This window comes from Barbus barbus (assembly GCF_936440315.1).
Source record: "Barbus barbus genome assembly, chromosome: 1".
Classification (NCBI taxonomy): domain Eukaryota; kingdom Metazoa; phylum Chordata; class Actinopteri; order Cypriniformes; family Cyprinidae; genus Barbus; species Barbus barbus.
In genome coordinates this window covers 29,131,889-29,150,148 of record NC_136729.1, presented here as the reverse complement: position 1 = coordinate 29,150,148, position 18,260 = coordinate 29,131,889, and the positions used below count along the sequence as shown (strand labels likewise).

At 40.6% G+C, this 18,260-nt stretch overlaps 1 protein-coding gene across 4 annotated transcripts in view; it reads right to left on the bottom strand.

Moving 5' to 3' along the window:
* LOC306868977 (zinc finger protein 536-like) overlaps window positions 1–18,260 on the bottom strand; it is a 184,718-nt gene that overhangs the window by 84,659 nt on the left and 81,799 nt on the right. For 3 of the 4 annotated variants that reach the window (XM_079415485.1, XM_079415486.1, XM_079415488.1), the window contains one exon: window positions 6,515–8,766. In XM_079415485.1, coding sequence (XP_079271611.1) covers window positions 6,515–8,765 — 2,251 coding nt within the window. In that variant the 5' untranslated portion in view covers window position 8,766. Of the gene's footprint in view, window positions 1–6,514; window positions 8,767–12,334; window positions 12,601–18,260 lie in introns of those variants that run through there. The other variant, XM_079415487.1, reaches the window with a different exon arrangement.

The following is an 18,260-nucleotide window of genomic DNA, read 5'->3' as shown; positions in this document are numbered from 1 at the left end:
TATAGTGGAAAAAAGCAATGCTAATTCCCACTATGGGTAATATTTACGAATTGAGAGAAAGGGAGGAAAAAGGCGAGAAAAGGCGAGCGAGAGTATAACAAGGGAAAGAGAGAAAAAGTGAGCATGCGAAACAGAGAAATCAAATGAGCTGCTGCTAAGGGGAAATAAATTGCCCTTTTATTGTTCAAGCGTGCACAAAAATACTAAGTCTACATTTATCTAAGACACGTCAATCAACAGAGCACACTGACAATTAGCACGTTGAATAGAACTTTTATCATTTAAAGACACCAGAGTCCTGACCCACTGTACTGAAATAAAGCAGTATAATAACATTTTTCTCACACACCATGATGTTTTTTTTTAATTATTACACTTCAAAACGAGATGACAGATTTAAGAGAAAGAACACTGAGCTGGAAAATATGCATAGGAAGACTGAATGCAACATTCAAATAAAATACGAGAAGTGTGGAAAAAAGTGTGTGAGAGAGATGCATGCTGGGTGAGAGGGCAGAGGGCACGAACTATAATGAAGGTGAATGATAGGAATAAACATTGACATAATTCTTCCAAGGTCTACAGTTCCTAATTAGCACATGAGAGAGAAATGTAGTCTGTCCTCATTTTAAAGATTTGAGAGAGCAAAAGAGAAAATTAAAGACAGAGAAAGAGAGAGGAGGAGGAGGAAGACAGAGAATATGACAGAGATGCCGTTAATGATAAGGAATACTCTTTTTGTCTCACAAAAGCTATTTCATGTCATTTCAACTTATTTTCAGTCACAACAGACTTCATCAGATGTGTGGACATTTAGAAGTACAATCTCAAATATAATGAGTTCCTGACCATTCAAACATACAGTAGTTTACGAACTAATAACTGAATTCGACCGAAGTTGAGTAGCATCATTTCTCTTTCTCTAAATTGCACAAGTAACGTAATAAATGTCTGAATGAAACTGATGCCATAGGTCAGAAAGGATGAACAGGTCTGCGTCTCTGTGGACAGTCGTGCATTTTGCATAGCAGTTTGGGTTATTTCGACTTTAATTACACCACAATTACATTGTACAGCAAGTCTGCATATGTAATTACTCCAATTTGTAATTGTGTAATTAGATGAATATCCATGCTTTATAACCTAAGGCATCCATTGGCAAATCCAATTTCAATTTGTATGGAGCAAGTGCTTCGCCCAAAACGGCGGCAAGCTGTAAAGACCTGGGGATATACTGATAATCCTTGCCATGTTAAAATGCTGTTCCTCTTAACAATATTTAGACATAGGGGATTCTCAACTGGAGGAAAAAGACAAGGCAGGTTTGAAGCCTTAAGCAACAGAGATCCGGCGGTAGAAAGACAAAATGCTTTTCACTTGCTTTTCTCAAGTTAGTAGTACATGAGTCGTGTTAAAGAATGTCTTGAAATAAAAACAAGGGAGGAGTATGATCCTTAATAAGCAACAATGGATGTCACACAGGGCCTGATAGGAGAAATGTCAGTATACTAACTTTATAAATACACACTGTAAAATAATGATTTTTAAAGTTGTAAATAAAACTTAAGTATGTTTTACAACACCGTTTCAGTTTTTAGTATCAGTATTTATATAGGAGTGTAGTATTTGTTTTACAGTCAATCTATATTCAGTGTTAAGCTATGTAACTATTAAGCTATATATATATATATGTATATAAAGAGTTTGGTTCCAAAACGCGATAAACACCAATTTTAAAAATAAAATGAGTTTCTGCCAAAATCAGTATTGTATCTGGTCTGTATTGAAAAGTTCATTTTTAATTTTACGCAAAATTCGATATCTGCCGTGCTATTCTGTCATGTTTTCTGTCTTTTTTTCCAAACCTTTTTTTTCTCTGCAGAATACGATACATCCGCTCAGCCAATCACAGCATACCATTCCACACACTGTAAAAAGTACTGGTAATGGTGGCATTGACCAAGTTCAGAGGCTGTCATATGTGGATCAACTTACTTTATTGACTATTTTCAACAGTTTCAATATGAAAAATAACTTTTATATTGATTCAATCGATTTATTGCATTTTGAAAAAAAAAAATAAAAATAAAAAATACCGTCATTTATTGCATTTTGGGGGTAAAATAATCAGTTTTTATAATAAATCTTTGAAACTCAAAATCTGGATTTCAATTTATAATGTTATTATAACCTAAAGATGCTATGTGAAAGTTTGAAACAGAAAATAGTGGTTTTCATCTTGCCACTTTCTTGGTAAAGAAAACACATTTCTACTCAAATGAATCAAAATGGATTTATAGCGTTTTGGAACCAAACTCTTCATATATACATACATACACACACACATGTATGTGTGTGCGCGTGTGTGTGATGTGTTTTGCCATTCATTGTACGCTTCTGTTAAAAACATAATTTTCTCTCTCCATTGCTCTCTCTCTTCCTCTCTCTCTCTCTCCCTCTCTCTCTCTCTCTCTCTCTCTCACTATCTCTCTCTCTCTCTCAGCTGTCACTCAAAGTCCCACAATAATGAATTCAGAAACACTATCAGGAATGAACCCCCTTGTTTATGAAGCCCAATTCAGACTGCGGAATCTGAAATAACAATAGATCCCCTCCTCAGTCAAGCCAATCTTGTAATGGTAATAAGAAATAAAAGAGAATAGGGAAAATGTAATAAACTAAAAAAAGGAGAGAGAAGGAAAGAGGTGGAAGAGATGTACAGAGGCTGGAAATTCTATTGCACAAGAAGGATATTTAATGTTGATTATTGAGAGGAGAGGAGAAAGGCCTTTAGAGGACATTTCTGAGGCAACTTTTTTTTTTCATTTTTATCTGTCTCTCTCTGTGTTTAAACAAGTGCAGTGTCAAAGACAAAAGCGATTGTGTCGACCTTCTTTCACAGTTGAGATGTTATTGTTGATTACTGTAATTCAAGTTTAACTCAAAATTGCAGTGGGTAGGTGGTTTAGAGGTTGGGTGAGCTTGCTGAAGGGAGACAGCAGATGAATCTGCCGTACGTTAAAGAGAGGGTAAAGAAAAAATAAAATAAAATCAACACATGATAAAGGAAGTCTGTTCTCTTTGGGTTAGAGGAACGTGCAAGATATTAAAAGTAAAACAGAGGTATGACTTGCCACATCCTGTTGCATATTACATAAACATGCACCCTTCCTCCCCCCAAAATGAAAACAAAAAACACTGTGTGTGTATATATATATATATATATATATATATATATATATATATATATATATACACACACACATACATATATAATAAAAACAGGACATGACAAGTGTTTTCTTGTTTTATCCTTGCTAATTAAAAGAAATGAAATCATTTTGATGAGAAGAGACATATTTTCTCCACCTTAAATGCTGGGCTAATAAAGATATGCTGCATTAAACATTAAAGCACCAGTAGGTAAACAGACAGTGCAACACTTCCTTCCCTGTACATCACACCTTCAGTTAGTAAGGGTTTGTAAAGTACATGTTTTGTGTCATGGCCTGAAAGCACAGCCCGTGAGCATGTGCATGCATACTTTTAAATAAGTATGTCAGAGAATCTGCCAAACTGCCTGCCCCTTAATATGGCATCATTCCCCCATAAACACACGCACCTCCCTGTGCTTGCAAGCAAAGAGACCTGAAGGTCAATCTCAAGACAAGAGGGGGGGGGCTGGCATTATGCCCGCTTCACTGTGAGAGCTCCCTGCCTGCTCCAACTGAGCTGGGCAGCGACGTGGGATTTCAGTTGGTGATCACACTCTACCTTGACACTACCTCACACGCACAGTGAACAGGGGGGAGGGAAGGAGGGGGTGGGAATATATATGAAAAAAAAATGTGTACATGGGCATTACAAGTAAAACAGTGCAAACCAGAATGTAATCTACAGAGCTACAGAGTTTCAGGCCACAAAGTTCAGAAGCTGTAAACTGATTATACTGTAGGTTCAACAATCACTCGCATTATGAGCTGAGCTCAGCTCAGCTGGGTGGCACATACTGTATCTGGGAGGAAGAAGTCAGACTCAAGAATCATGTGAGAGGATGTTTGGACTTTGCCAAAAAAGCCAAGATTTTCCGCCAAAAATGTGAAACAATATGTGAGGCATGAATGTAACACTGCCCACACCTCAAAAACACCATACCTACAGTGAAGTATGGTAGCATGGCATCATGCTGTGAAACTGCTGTAGGCATTGAGTGTCTTGTTAAAATATAAGTAACAGAGGATGGGCCACAATATTGGGAAATTCTGCAAGGGAACCTGTTTCAGCCTGCTAAAAATACTTGGGTGAGTTAATCTTTCAGCAAGATGAAATTATCCAAAACATATGGCCATATCTGATATTTAAAACCAACAGAGAATCTGTATCATTAATAAATAAATAATAATTTATGAATAAATACATTATTATATTATATTATATTATGTTATATTTTATTATATAGTATTGTATTATATTACTATTTATGTCATTATTTATATATTTTTTAAAGTAATAACAGTTTTCAAAAATGTCAATAAATGCCAACAGACAAGCTGGAGGGAACCTCAGACAGAAAGAGAGAGAGAGAGAGCGAATAGATTATATCAAAAGAGCATGCAAATGGTAAGATGGTAAAAGAGGGAGAGAGAAAATAAGTAATGGTGACATTGGCAAAACATCACATAACCAATTTTTCAGATTTGTGTTTATTAAAACTGGTCTACTTATGTACAATAAAAGCTATGAGACTGCCAAAGAATCAATAAATAAATTGTATTTTCATTCTCTGTCCCATGATTCAGTTAGTGCTTAACATTTTCATTATTAAACACTAATCACTTTAATTCCAAATACCCTGCCAATCTAACAAAAGCTTGAGAAGAGTTTATAAAATGCCATAAGCTAAATCTCAAAGTAGTAGTAAGAGAGATGCAAAAGAAAGAAAACTTCCTGCATTAAAATTCACTGGATAATTACTTCCGTAACATACCCTCCTTTCTGTTGAGGAGTGTTTAGGTTTAATAGTATCTGTAAAGAAAATAGGTTTTATCTTCTTCTCATTTTCATTAATTCCTAATTGGGGTGGGGGTTGTCTGTTATTATTCCTTAGATTAAAATAAACATAGCCCACTGCATGTTCAAACTCATCTTACTACATGAGGGTGATAAGGACTGGGAATAAATAAACAATTTCTTCTTTGCTGTTGAAATTAAGTTGCTTACAGCCTTAAGCTAAGCCACTTTTTTCCGTTTTTTTTGATGACTTAAAAGTACATTTTACCCAGCAAATTAAGTTCATTTTTTGACCTGCTTTATATGTATATCTTTAATTAGTGTCTTGTTTAGCTTAAGCTAACTGATTATCACATAGACGTGACCTAATTAACAGCCAGGCTGCTTAACAGTGGTGTACCACCCCAAGGAATGAGAAAGTTACCTTTAAAACTTCTGTAATCATTAGCTGCAGCTTCACTTAATCCCACTAAACATACATTTTATCTCACAAGCTCTGAGTTCCACAGATGGGGAGGGGTTTGCTGTCCCTCTCCCTTGTAGCAGGATGTTTTAATCACTCGTAACATGTCCGTACATCCACATAGGCTTTCCATAGTGAGAATGGAATATGGATGTTGTTTTTATATATAGTTCACAGTTAACAGATAATTTAATGGATGCCAAAGGATAGCCAAAGTAGGGAAACCTCATTAATGAATTAGATTAAGTTCACAGTAAATAAAGACACTAACTCATAAAGGTGTTTGCTAGCTATTTGAACAGTGGCATTACTTGTCAAAGTTATGCACTGAATGTGCTGCTCAGATTTACGTTGGCATTGCTACATTGCTAGCGCATTTGATCACCTACCCACCACCTAACAGCAACAACACAATCAGCCATTTTCTGTAAACTGAAAGAACTAACTGTGAAGAATACCAAAGCACAACTGCATTCACTTCCTTTTCATTGGTTTCAGTGGTGGCTTTACTGCATTAGCTGTCTATTTTTAACTATCTCTAAATTCGACAGATAACTTGCAAAGTTTTAAAAGGCCAACTGTCGCATATTCTGAAAGACCTTAGCATTTCATTTACACAGAGAATATAGGCATCGTGCTAAGGCATGAGGATCAGTGTCTCACTGAGCCTCAATGGTAGACACAACTAGCATGCTAGTGCTATGTATGGATCTAAAACCCTTGATATGGCCATCACACCAATTTGCATCCCACATGTTCTTCTTTCTTACCCACTGTGAAATTGTTCTCTTAGGTTTGTAATTCTGCTACTTTGGAAAGCTTCCTTTAGATAATTTCTATTTAAATGTACTGATTTAACAGAACTGAATCCTGTTAGCATCACACACATTTTATTACTGTAATGACAGACAGTTGACTGAAAAGCATTAAGGCATTTAAATATATACGGTATGTGCAATGCTGTGAGCTTTATATATATTTAAATACCTTAATTCCTAGATTTGCTTTTAAGTCACTCAAGTTGACTGATACTTTTCTTACCTGAAGATGGAGAAGAAGGGTGGGGACTGTCATCCTGCACACTGCCCGTTTGGGAGTGTCCACCTCCAGCAACGCTTTCCTCCGTCACATTGGAGGAGCCTGGGGTGGTGGATCTGCTGATGGACTGAGATTCAGGGTCGCTAGCTGAGCCACGCCTTTCATCCAGACCATGCTGGGAGCTGTCCTCTAGCGTTCGACGGTCCTTGCTGTGTACTCGGGAGTGGACCACCATCTGGTGGTAGGTTCTAAAAACTCTGCCGCAATCAGGACACTCAGTTGTTTTCTCTTTCAGGCCAGCCAGGCTGTACTCAAGCCCTTGGCCCAGGCCCAGACCCCCATGGTGAGGCAAGAACTCACGGTGGCCATCAAAGCATACACCCTCATCTTTCAAGGGCATCATGCCTCCACTTGTCTTCACTCCATGAAGGACATCAGGGTGTTGCTTTTGCTTGGAACCATCACTAGGGCCTAAGGTTGGGTGATCAAGCTTGTCTTGTCCAAAGTGAACAATCCCAGCTGCACTGGCAAGTTCATCTTCTTGTCCATGCCCCTCATGGTGCTGCTCTTTTGGCATGAAGGAGCGTTCCATAGCCATTCCACGGGCCATGATTTGCCAGGCTTGATAGCTGTTCAGGGGGTCCATCTCTGCCACCTTAGCTGCGGCTTGCAAGCGCTCCATACAGCTTGACTTCAGAGGGGGCACCAGGTTCAGGCAACCCAAGAGTGAGCGCTTTTCATTTTCTCCTAAGCCATGGCCCATGCTGGCCATTGGGCTCAGGAGCTTTCCAAGCATCTCCTTCTCCTTCATAGCTATACCAGCCTTGGCCAGCATCTGATGCTGCTGTTCAGCCAGGCCTTGCTTGTTGGGTGTGAGGACACCACTTTGTAGACAAGAAATGTAACGTGAATACAGGTTGGCGTGGGCTTCTTGAGCCAGACTGCTCATGCTGTACACAGATGGTCTATCTTCCCCAGCTCCTCCACCAACAGGGGGCTTGCTCTTGATAGCCAGCTTGTTGAGATGCACCTTCATGTGATTCTTAAGGAACCAGGGCTCCTTGAAACGGCGTCCACAGATCTGGCAGCAATGTTCGAAGGAGTCCTTGTGTTTCCGCATGTGGCCTTTCAGAAACCAAGCTTGACTGAAGACCTGGCCACAAACCTCACAGCGAAATTCATTGTTGGGCTTCTCTCCATTGCCAGCTCCTGTGCCTTGTCCCTGGGCTGATTCAGCTGTGATGTGGGTTTTCTCCACATGGGAGATGAGGTCCTCCTCCTGGGAAGCAGCAAATTCACACAGGGTACACTTGTAGGGCTTGTGGAGAATGCGAATGTGGCGCTCTAGCTCCTCACGCTTCTTAAATTTACCCTTGCAAAAAGTGCACCGAAATCCTTGGGGTGGGTTGACGGCTTGCTCATCTTGCAGGTTGGTACCCGCAGGCTTAGGTGAGGCAGATGGCTGGCTCAGTCCATCAGGCGAGCCACCGACACTGGTTGGAGTGAGCAGGCCACAGGCAGAGCCAGGCTGTTGCTGGTTGTGACTCTGGATACCTAAGTGGGGTGGAAGAGGTTGAGAGGGTTGCAGCAAGCTGTTCCTCATCTGCTTATCACGTAGAATGGCCCTCTCTTCAAGTTCATGAAGCAGCCGGTTTTCCTCACGTACGCGACCACGGCCCTTACCGAGATTTCCAAGTTTATGGGTGCGGAGGTGGATCTTCAAGTTACCCTTTTGAGCAGCTCTGTGGTCACAATAGGGGCATTTAAAGGGCTTCTCTCCAGTGTGTGTACGCATATGAAGAGACAGAATGCTGTTGAAGCGGAAGCGCTTGCCACATAGCGGACAGGGGTATTTGCGGTTCTTGCGGGCATCATCTTCTATGTCGTTCATCTGGGACATGATTCCCAAGTTCTGCCCATTGAGAAATTGTTGCAAATCAACACGGCCATTGAGACCACTCAGGGCACTCACATCCATGTCACGGTTAAGCTGGTTGGCCAGTAAGGCCATCTGACTGCTGATTGGCTGACTAGCTAAGGCAGCGTGGGTTTTCTCATCCAGTGGGGTGGCTGCCTTTTCCTCTGGGATCTGTTGGCGACTCTGTAATTCAGGAAAGGCATGACCAAGCTGAGCAGTTAGCTGATGAAGTTTCTGACTGATTGGGTAGCGGCCATTAAGTACTGCATTGCTGAGATGGGTGTCAGCATCCGGGACCACCGAGGATACACCAAGGCACAAACTAGAGTCCTCCATCCTAAAGTACAAAAGACAGAAAACAGGCATTAAGAAGACTGTTAAAAAGCATAGTACAGCTGGTGAGCAGTGAACACACACCTCCTTATAGCCTTAAGGCATCACTAGAAAATGTATTGTATTATCACTGTGCACAATCAACAGGAAATACTGCACAATATATCAATGAAAGTAAAACGATATGCGTAACATCATGTACATAGTAACAAACATTCATAATTGGAGTAAACGTGCCACAATTTGAACAGAACAGGTCACAGCAGACTATCTTAACTTCACCATTGTCTGAGAACTGTTCGTGTAAAACACCCACTTTGCTCTCAGATTTCATGAAAAGTAAAGTCCTTTTCTCTTAGACCTTTAGAAATACTGTATAGTGTACTGAAGGTTATATTTCCAAGTTAAATAGCATCACAGCGTCAAGACTGTTTTAGGCATTAGCACAAATATTTTTATTTAGAGTTTTATTTTTTGATGAAGTGGGTGTAGGGGTGGAAACAAAACAGTAGATATAGTCTTTTGTGTGGATCTACATCTCCGATTATATACTGCATTGTCTGGCAAAGGAAATCACACCATACGCCAGTTAATTTGGTTCATTCTTGAGTACCCCTTTGTGTGTCAGCAGTCTGACTATGGTATGTGGAAATGGTTAACAACGATGACTGCACTTCAGTGACAAGTGTGAAGAAAAAAAAGAGTGAGTTCATCTCCCTCTGATTTATGAAGTACTACATGTACTCTCACACTTGGGGAGAGAAGCTGCAACTCTCAGAACTTTTTCTCAAACAGTAACACAATTTTGGAGGCAATAATTACCCAGTAAACACGGCAAGGCGCCGCATAATTAAGCTACTTGGTCCCATCCTATCAGAATCCCTCCAATTACACGCCTTAATGAAACGGAGCAATGGTATTGTCATGAAGCCGCCGCAATACTACAATTATGATATTAACAATAGCACTTAAAACCAAGGGGTTACTCCAGTAAACACAAGCCCTTATCTCACTGCTGCGACACTTGTCTTGGCGTAATTTTCCATTAAGAGGCACATTACGTTTGATGCAAATCATTCTGTGTTCACCTTCTTTTTTTTCCCTTCTCTCTGTTCTCTCACTCTTGTATGGCTTCCGATGAGAAGAAAACAACAGTGGGCGTTATTGAAAGGGTTCCCAAAGTATCAGAGGCTTCCCAGTCCTTTAAAATGGCCACAGAGTGGCCCAATGAACCGTCAGCCTAAAACGAATACATGAGCAGGGTCTGTTGTCATCTGGATAGCTTGTGCTTATTTAGCATGCTACTCACCATCTTAAGGAAGGATAATGATGTTGCTGCATTCCCCTGCAACTGACAGGGTCAAGCTTCAAACAATAAAGTGAGTTTAGCTTTGGTCAACAAAATATTGTATAATATCTCATTAAGCTGATTAGTATGCTGCCTGGTAACGGTGGCTATGCGCTTTAACACATGATTATGAATGTGAAATAAATGCACTGTGGTCATTTTAACAAAGACAATGGCAAGAGCAGGTGTTCAGGAAACTGCGTCCAGAATAATGGAGTTGAGAGCTTTCTCTTCTCTCCACATTATTTGGAAACACATGCTGGTTTGTCTCTCACACACTCATTGCCTGAGGAAGGGTAAAGTGTTCTGGGCCAGGAACCCACACCCTTTGGTCATTAATAAACCTTTTAAATGGTGCAGATTGACCCAGTTTACTTATTAGAGAGGGACTACCTAATGACTCAGCACCTAGGCTGCTGACAAATTATATTTCACTTTTCCTCATGGCAGTATGACAGCTCCTGTACATGGTTTTCACATGACCCAATGCACAGGAAAACAAATAACTGATTTCTTTGTTGACAGGCAGCAGCAATTCCAACAACCAGTTGAAGGAACCTACTAGTCTGGTACAAAAAAGCGCATTTCTGGAGACAAATACACAAAGGATAACAAACCAGCACACACACACACAGTCTGCCGTAGAAGGCAGTGGGCTTGGAGCACATATTTGCTGATGCTCTCATAAGAACTCTAATAAGGGCCGCCTGTTCTTTAGCTATTTGCTCTTCCTACGCCATGTCGGTTGCAGTCTTATCTCTCCAACATGAATAAAAACACTGAGGCCACTTCCAGTCCCTGCTAAACACACTGTGGGCTGCTGTTGAATGCCAGTCCTCTTTTGTCCAGAGCTATAACTCTGAGGAATTTAAAAGAATAAAAGGCTGGAATCTGGATGTGAACAATACACTGTAGGTGTATTATGTATTTAAAGACTGGGTGTGTTATAAACACACTCACGCGTGTAAGCACGTGCACTGCAAATTATACATGGCTAAGCAGTTCTGTGAGGATTTCTGATATTCAGCAAAATGTAATACAGGAGTAAATGCAAGACAAATATAAAATCACGGACGGTTCGCTCTGCCAGGTCATCTAATTAAAGCAACGGTCCTCAGACAAAGGCCTAAAAGTCCTGGGTGATGTTTGGGTTTAGTGCGACGCCTTATGACTTTGGCGTTTCTTTGGGTAGCGAGTTGTTCAAATTGCTTTTGTCGACGTCGCAGCAAATCCTGGCAGATATCAGACGTGGCCCTTTTTGAATGTGGCTAGCATGCCTTCTGCAAAAGAAATCTATGATTTAAGCAAAGCATGATGAGCAGTCGCTCATTTGGAGAGATAACTGCTTGCCCTTTTCTGCAATTTGATTTCCTTCTTTATCTTTACCATATAACAAAGGCAGATAGTCAAAGGAACAATGTGAAATGAACTGACGAATCCAGTTTGTTTTTCAACATAGCCTCGCCTGACGACTGTATGCAAATGAAGTGCATTAATATGCCTTCCTTGCTCCCAAGTCATTTCATTTTTTTTCTGATTAAAAAGGACATTTCATATGGTTAAAGAGGCGTCACACACTCTCTCTCACACACACACACACACACACACACACACACACAAACACTCACTTCTGCAGAGGCAAAGTATTAAGTTCATATGTGAATGAAAACACCTGACACAAATACACCCACAAACAATAACACACACAGTCTGCAATATTTTAAAGAGCATCTACAAATAAATTAAGAAATTAATACATTAATAAATAAAATTGATACTGGGAATACTTTAAGAGAGGCATCACTACGGAACAATTATCAGTAAAGTGCATATTTTCTACAGTATAATTAGCAGAAACTCCAAGCCAAAAGCCTTATCTCAAACGAAACAAAGTCATTAAAATCTAAACACATCTGCTCTTAAACGTCGACATGCTTAATGCGTATCTGAAAACATTGGGGGGGGGGGCATTTTAATTCAGAACAAAGCTGGAAAAAATGCTATGCGCAATTTGCTTCTTCACGTTTTCATGTGATTGTTCAACTATACATAGAAGCAAATTTAAAACACTCCACTTCATACATCTACAGCTCATTTAAAGTTTCAGCGTTCTGCCTCTCAATACATTTCTTCAGCGATGCACGTCTCTGTCATCTGCATTTGTAGGATGCCCTGCAAAGTTGCACTGCCTATCCTTCCTCTTTTAGAAATGCTAATGCCTCACCTATTTGGATCAGTGCCATTGAGTCGTGGCCCACAGCATGTAGCCCTGACAGCAAACACGGTGGTGGCTCCTTGTCCCAGACCCCTGTCTCCCTCTTCCCCCTCCTCTCTCTCACTCGCTCTCCTCAGGCTGGGGCAGCTGGGTTAGCCAGGAGCTAGACGAAACGATCGAGTCTCAGCGGCCTGATACTACCTGTCACACGTAGCGTAACAGCAGCAGCGTGCTCTAATTAACGTGTGCACCGCCGCCGTGTCTCTTGAAAAGCCACTGAGACTTCCTTTAGTGCACTGTCACACAGGGCCCAGTGGCATGCAGCTTTACAGTCTGTGGTTAATACTGAGCCTTTCAAGCAACATGGCAAAACAACCGGATTTATGTCTTATCTTTACCTCACTTTACATCTCATTCTGTTCTCTTTTGCAAGCTCTGCAAACCACATCTTAATTAGAGTGCACATGGCAACAACAGAATGATGTCCTTCTCTTCTTCTCTTTGCTTTGTCAAGCAGGGCCATTGTTTTAACACCAGAGCGTGCACTGTGAGATTTATGCCTGAACATCACATGTTATGAGCATAACATGAGAATGCAAATACACCAATGCACTTTGTTTCAAGTGTGATTCAAGCGGCAAACATGATGCACTGACGTTAAACAAAGGTGAATCTAAGATATTTGAACTGATCGTGGTTTCTGATAGAGCCTGCAGTAAGAATTGCAAAATGCATGAATATGTTTTGTATTATCTGGCAGTTAGATAGCTTTCGGGAGGGCCAGGCTTTGATTTTGGAACGTCAAGGTGAACACGACTAAATTAAGGCCTCTGTAGCAACAAAATATTACATTAAACTTGAGGTAACTGTGCGCGTGCGTGTCCTTGAGCTGGTCCTCTAGTGGCTTCTCGCAAATCAACATGGAGGGCAGAATCAAGGTTCCATATAAAACACACATACCTACATACACACACACACACACACACACACGCATGCACATAAGTAAACTTTAGCCTTGAACAGACTCTGAACAAATAGTTTTTAAGTGTACAGCTAAACTCAAAGAGGACATAAAACCCATCTAATCCTTAAATGTTCTAGATTGCACAGCATGTTCAAGCCCTAAATCAAATAACACAGAGCAGACCTGGCTCTTTCGGGCTTTGCGTCTTGATAATATAATTTTGGTGTCCTTCTGCATCCTTGTTTAGAAAAAGTATGTGTACATTTACAGAAAACGGTGGTTTCGAGGGGGGAGAAGGCATCGACAAGTAAAACAAACCGAAGTCAAATTATTCACGAGTTGAAATGAAAATAAAAATATAGATCACGAGGCCATTAGCTGCTCTGTTATTGTGAAGCTTTATCGACTGAAATCCATTGACTAATTACTATGCAGTAGCTGATTAATTAATTATGAAAGAGGTCATCGTTATTGATAAATCAATCATTATTTACAGAAAGTGCAAAAGTCAGTTTTATTTCCTCCGAATCATTAGCGGCCCCCGTATAAAATGAAAAGGAATGAACTCTTTGGTGTTTGAAAATGGCTGCCATATGCTGCATTTTTAATGGATGGAAACAGCACTGCATGCTATGCACCTACGGGAACATGGCCAGAAACGCACAATAACAAAATCATAAACCGATAGCGATTGTTAAAATCATAGCACGTTTATCAGCGAGGTCCGATCTGTCTTTCTCTCTCTCTTTCTCTGCCCATGTTTAGTCTGTTGCAGGTGGTCTTCAGAATAGTTCTAATTAATCCAATAAAATGTGGCTTGTTTTTCTTCCTCCCGATGCTCTTTGACTGAACTGGATTATTAGTGGCTGTAATGAGGCATTAAGCAAAGGTTCCCAGCACAAGACCGAAACTGAATCAAACAGAAGAAACGCACACAGCCTGAAAGGACGAACTCGTTCTCATCTAGCAAACAGCTTGCTGCATGATGCAGGTTGTTTTCTTATTTGTGGTTAGACAGTAAGTGACCTAATTATACCTAGTTCATAGGTTGCGAAGCCACCACACAGACAAATTGTTACAGTTACATATACACACGGGTCGCGTTGCCTTCCTCTCTACATAGCTCCCTTCTGTTAGCTCAGCCCGCAAAACTCTCTCAGTCTCTGCCGGTGTCTGTCTCGCACAATATGCCATTGAGAGCATCTTAAGAGAACATTTCAACAGGTAGTTCAGCTTTCAGCTCATCTCTACAGATCAGTATGAGCCCTTGAAACGATGAGCAGAGAGAAAAATGCTGCTGCTTTTATCCTGTGTGTCTGACAGGCTTGTTGGGATGCCAGGGGAGGGAAGATCAGTGGGAGACCAAAGAATTCCCACAGTTCATTGTCCTGGCCTGCTGCATCCTCATCCTCATCATCATCCAGAGCCGGCCTGAAGCTCAAAGCCTCCCTTTATGTTAAACATGTGCAGCATTATCCCGAAGACCAGCAGATGTGCTCTGTATGTGTGTGTATATGCGTGTGCGAGAGAGGTACAATGGTAGTCACAGCGTGTCAAGCCTCCTGCCTGTAGATCTCAGACTGTGAGAGGGGAAAAAAGATGGATAACTGTGAGCATTTGTTAAATTGTCGAGGTGGGCTAGAGGGGGTCTGTGCATAAAAAGTAGGATAGCTACAAAGAAAAGCGCTACGCTGTTCACCTCGCTCGCAAACAAAGAAAGAAACAAAGTCAAGTGACCGGTGATGAAGGCTAAAGTAGCGTATTACATACTTTGCTAAAGTTCAACACGTGACGATTCAAAACATTCCCTTGTGGTTTCCGCCCACGACTATGGAGAAATTAAAATTTTGCATGAAGTGGCAGACACTAAAGACTAAAAATGAATCATTTAACCCTGTCTGGCCTGAAGATCTTTTGGCAGTCCCATCAGAAACACAGGGATGTGTCTTTGTGGCAAAGCCGAGCGAGTCGTGTTCAAACCAGCCGTCACGCATGACTACACCTCAGCACAGAAAAGCTGAAAAACAATGAACGCAGTGTGGCGATGGGCAAAAGGGCCATCATCCAAACCTTGCATCATCTTTCCTTCTGCTCAGGACAGCAATTCTGGGACAATGCTGATGGATTCTATCAGAAATTGTAAAAAAAATCAAATAAATCAGGCCTCCATTGTTAGGATTGAGCACTACACCCCTCCACCATAACTGCCACTGTTGTATCAAGCTCTGAACTTTTAAAGAGATAACTGACCCAGTAATGTAAATTATGTCATAATTTCCTCCCCCTCATGTGGTTGCAAACATGTATGCTTTCTGTAGAACACACACAAAAATATATTTTGAAGAACATCCTGAACGATCAAACCTGCACTGTTCACTTCTTGACTTGTGGACAAATGACATTTTTCAAAATATCTTCTTTCGTGTTTCACAGTAGAAAAAAGCCATCATTTGGGGGTGACTATCCCTTTAAGGACACCAAAGAGGACCTGGCTAAATGCTATATAAAGCTGTATCAAAATCACTTATTTGTCTATCTGAAGGTGACAGTCTGTTTTCTCTCGACACCCTCTCTACCTCTCAGCCGTGGCGAACAAAAATTACCTTTGTGGAAAACTTAAATGTCAATGTAACCCCCAAATAAGTGAATATCAGAAATAATTGCTGTTTTCTTCTCGCACATGCTGGTTTTGTGCGTATGAGTTTTGCATAATGACTCCAACAAGGGGTGTTGTTTTGACAGGTGCTGAAATCGAGTCGAGAGGAGAGGGAGACAAGGTTCAATTTAGTTTGTGAATCTTTTAATTGTTGCATGGCTAATTAAAATAAAAGAAAAAAAAGGAGAAAAGAGAGAAAGAGAGAGAGAGAGAGAGAGAGAGAGAGAGATGTGACTCAGTGTTTAATGCTGCATGTGTGCATACATCGGCCCCGAATTGTGCTCAACGTAAGACAGACAGTACAGGAGAGAAAATCTGCTGCTACTTCAACATACTTACCAGCTCTTCACAACCGCAGCCTCTAGTTTGGAGTTTTCACAAAACAAATGTATGGCTAATTAGAGATACTCATTAAGGGAGGCAAGTCAAGTAATTATTTTACATCATGCCGCTGTTAATTGAATGATTCTTCAATGTCTTTTGAAAATATCTCCTTTTTTGTCTCTCCTTTTCCCCCCACACACAGAAAGAAAGGCGATAAGGCTATAAACAGGTACCGTGGCCATATGCTCTTGAATGAAAAAGCACTTCTGTCGTAGTAAATGGGCTTTTTAAATATTGAACCGCTGCGTGTCTTTTTAATACGGCTGATGTTAAATCTTCTTTATTCAGTCACTTTGATAAACTCCCTGAGCTATACTGAGAGAAAGTTTCACTTTTGTGAGAAAGTCTATGCGGAGACGTACAGTTACGCAAGCATTCTCTGTCCATAGAGCATGTTTTTAAAAAGCAGCCCTTTCACATCCTGTTTAAGAAAGCCACTAATCTTATCAAAGCCATCAGGAAGTCAGTCGACTGGAAATGCTCGTGACTCTTTGTATATGTTAAAATATGTTTTTTTCTTTTATTATTTTTTTTTTTTTGTAATTCTTTTTGTCTTCTGCTCTATTGTTTGGCTGTGAATGGTAAGACGAGATAGGCCTACTAAAGCTGCGTGTCTTCTCTCCACGGTCGCTCATCACTGCTGAGCAGAAGAGGAAGACCGTGGTGGGTGAGAGTATGTTAAAAAGCCTCTCTTTATTAAGAGAAAAGTGTGTTTTATTGTGGGCTAATTGTGAAGGGAGGAAGTGTGTGTGGAATGGGCGGACTCTGGAGAGAGGGTGGAGGACCTCAGGGAGATCAGGGCACATGTTTATTTATCAGGCTTTATCGGAAATGGTGAGGCCACAGATCCCTGCAGGATCAGAGACAGAGAGAGAAAAACGCTGCTCGACCACAAGCCGGGCAGAAAACGTTTACCTCCATGCCAGCATTACGCTGTCACACAACTATGATTAAACGACCAAAGCAGAGCTGGTCAAACCTCAAAGGCTTTTGTTTATATATATGAAAAAAGGGTTTATGATTCATGCAACAAAAAAAGCAACATTCACTGTTTCTTTTTATGCAGAAAAGCAACAAAAATAAGCAGGTGTTGAACAGTCTGTAGCTTAACTGATATTTTTCCATGCAAATTAACATTTTATACTTGATGTTTCAAGGAGCCATTTAGGGTAACGCACTGAGCAGAACTTAAAGATCAAGTGTGCAATTTTTTCAATGTTATGAATAAATGAATAAATAAATAATAAAAATACGCAGAGCCATCTATGAGTAGACCATTAGTAGGTTGATATCCCCTAAAAGTGTAAACGCTATCAAAACACTGCTGTTGAGTTGTTTTAACCTTGACCAGAATGACATAGCAACACTGACTCAACCAATAGCAAGTTTTGGGATTATTGATGTTTCTGACAAATCGCTGCTGGGGAAGTTTTTGGAAAGCCTCATTGTTACCTAATCATTTCACCTTTTAATCGCAGTTATTTTCAAGAGGAATGGTTGTCAAACTTTCAAGCAAGCGAGCCCTATAATTACATCGAAGAGAAGTCATGACCCAAAATATACAAAAACTTTATAATTTCTGTTTGTATGTTTGTTTGTTTTTTTTTTCTCTCATAGCACCTCAAAATTATTAACCAATAGTTTAAACACCAGTTTTCTACAGCATTTAAAAAGAAGGCATAACTCTTACATTTCATATATTTAAACAATCCACTGTACTAGCAGGAACAAAAGCTTGAGAACAAGGTACCAAATACATGGTCCCAATTCACAGGGTCAAAGCCAAGCCCACTTGACCTGGAAATCAAAGCCTGTCAGTGTAAGGCCCTCCACCTGCGGCATTTGGGCATCGGAGTTTAACTAATGGGGAAGAGAGAGAGGCACAGTTTGAGAGAGGTCTGGGTTGGCCAGAACACCAGATTCCACACGTC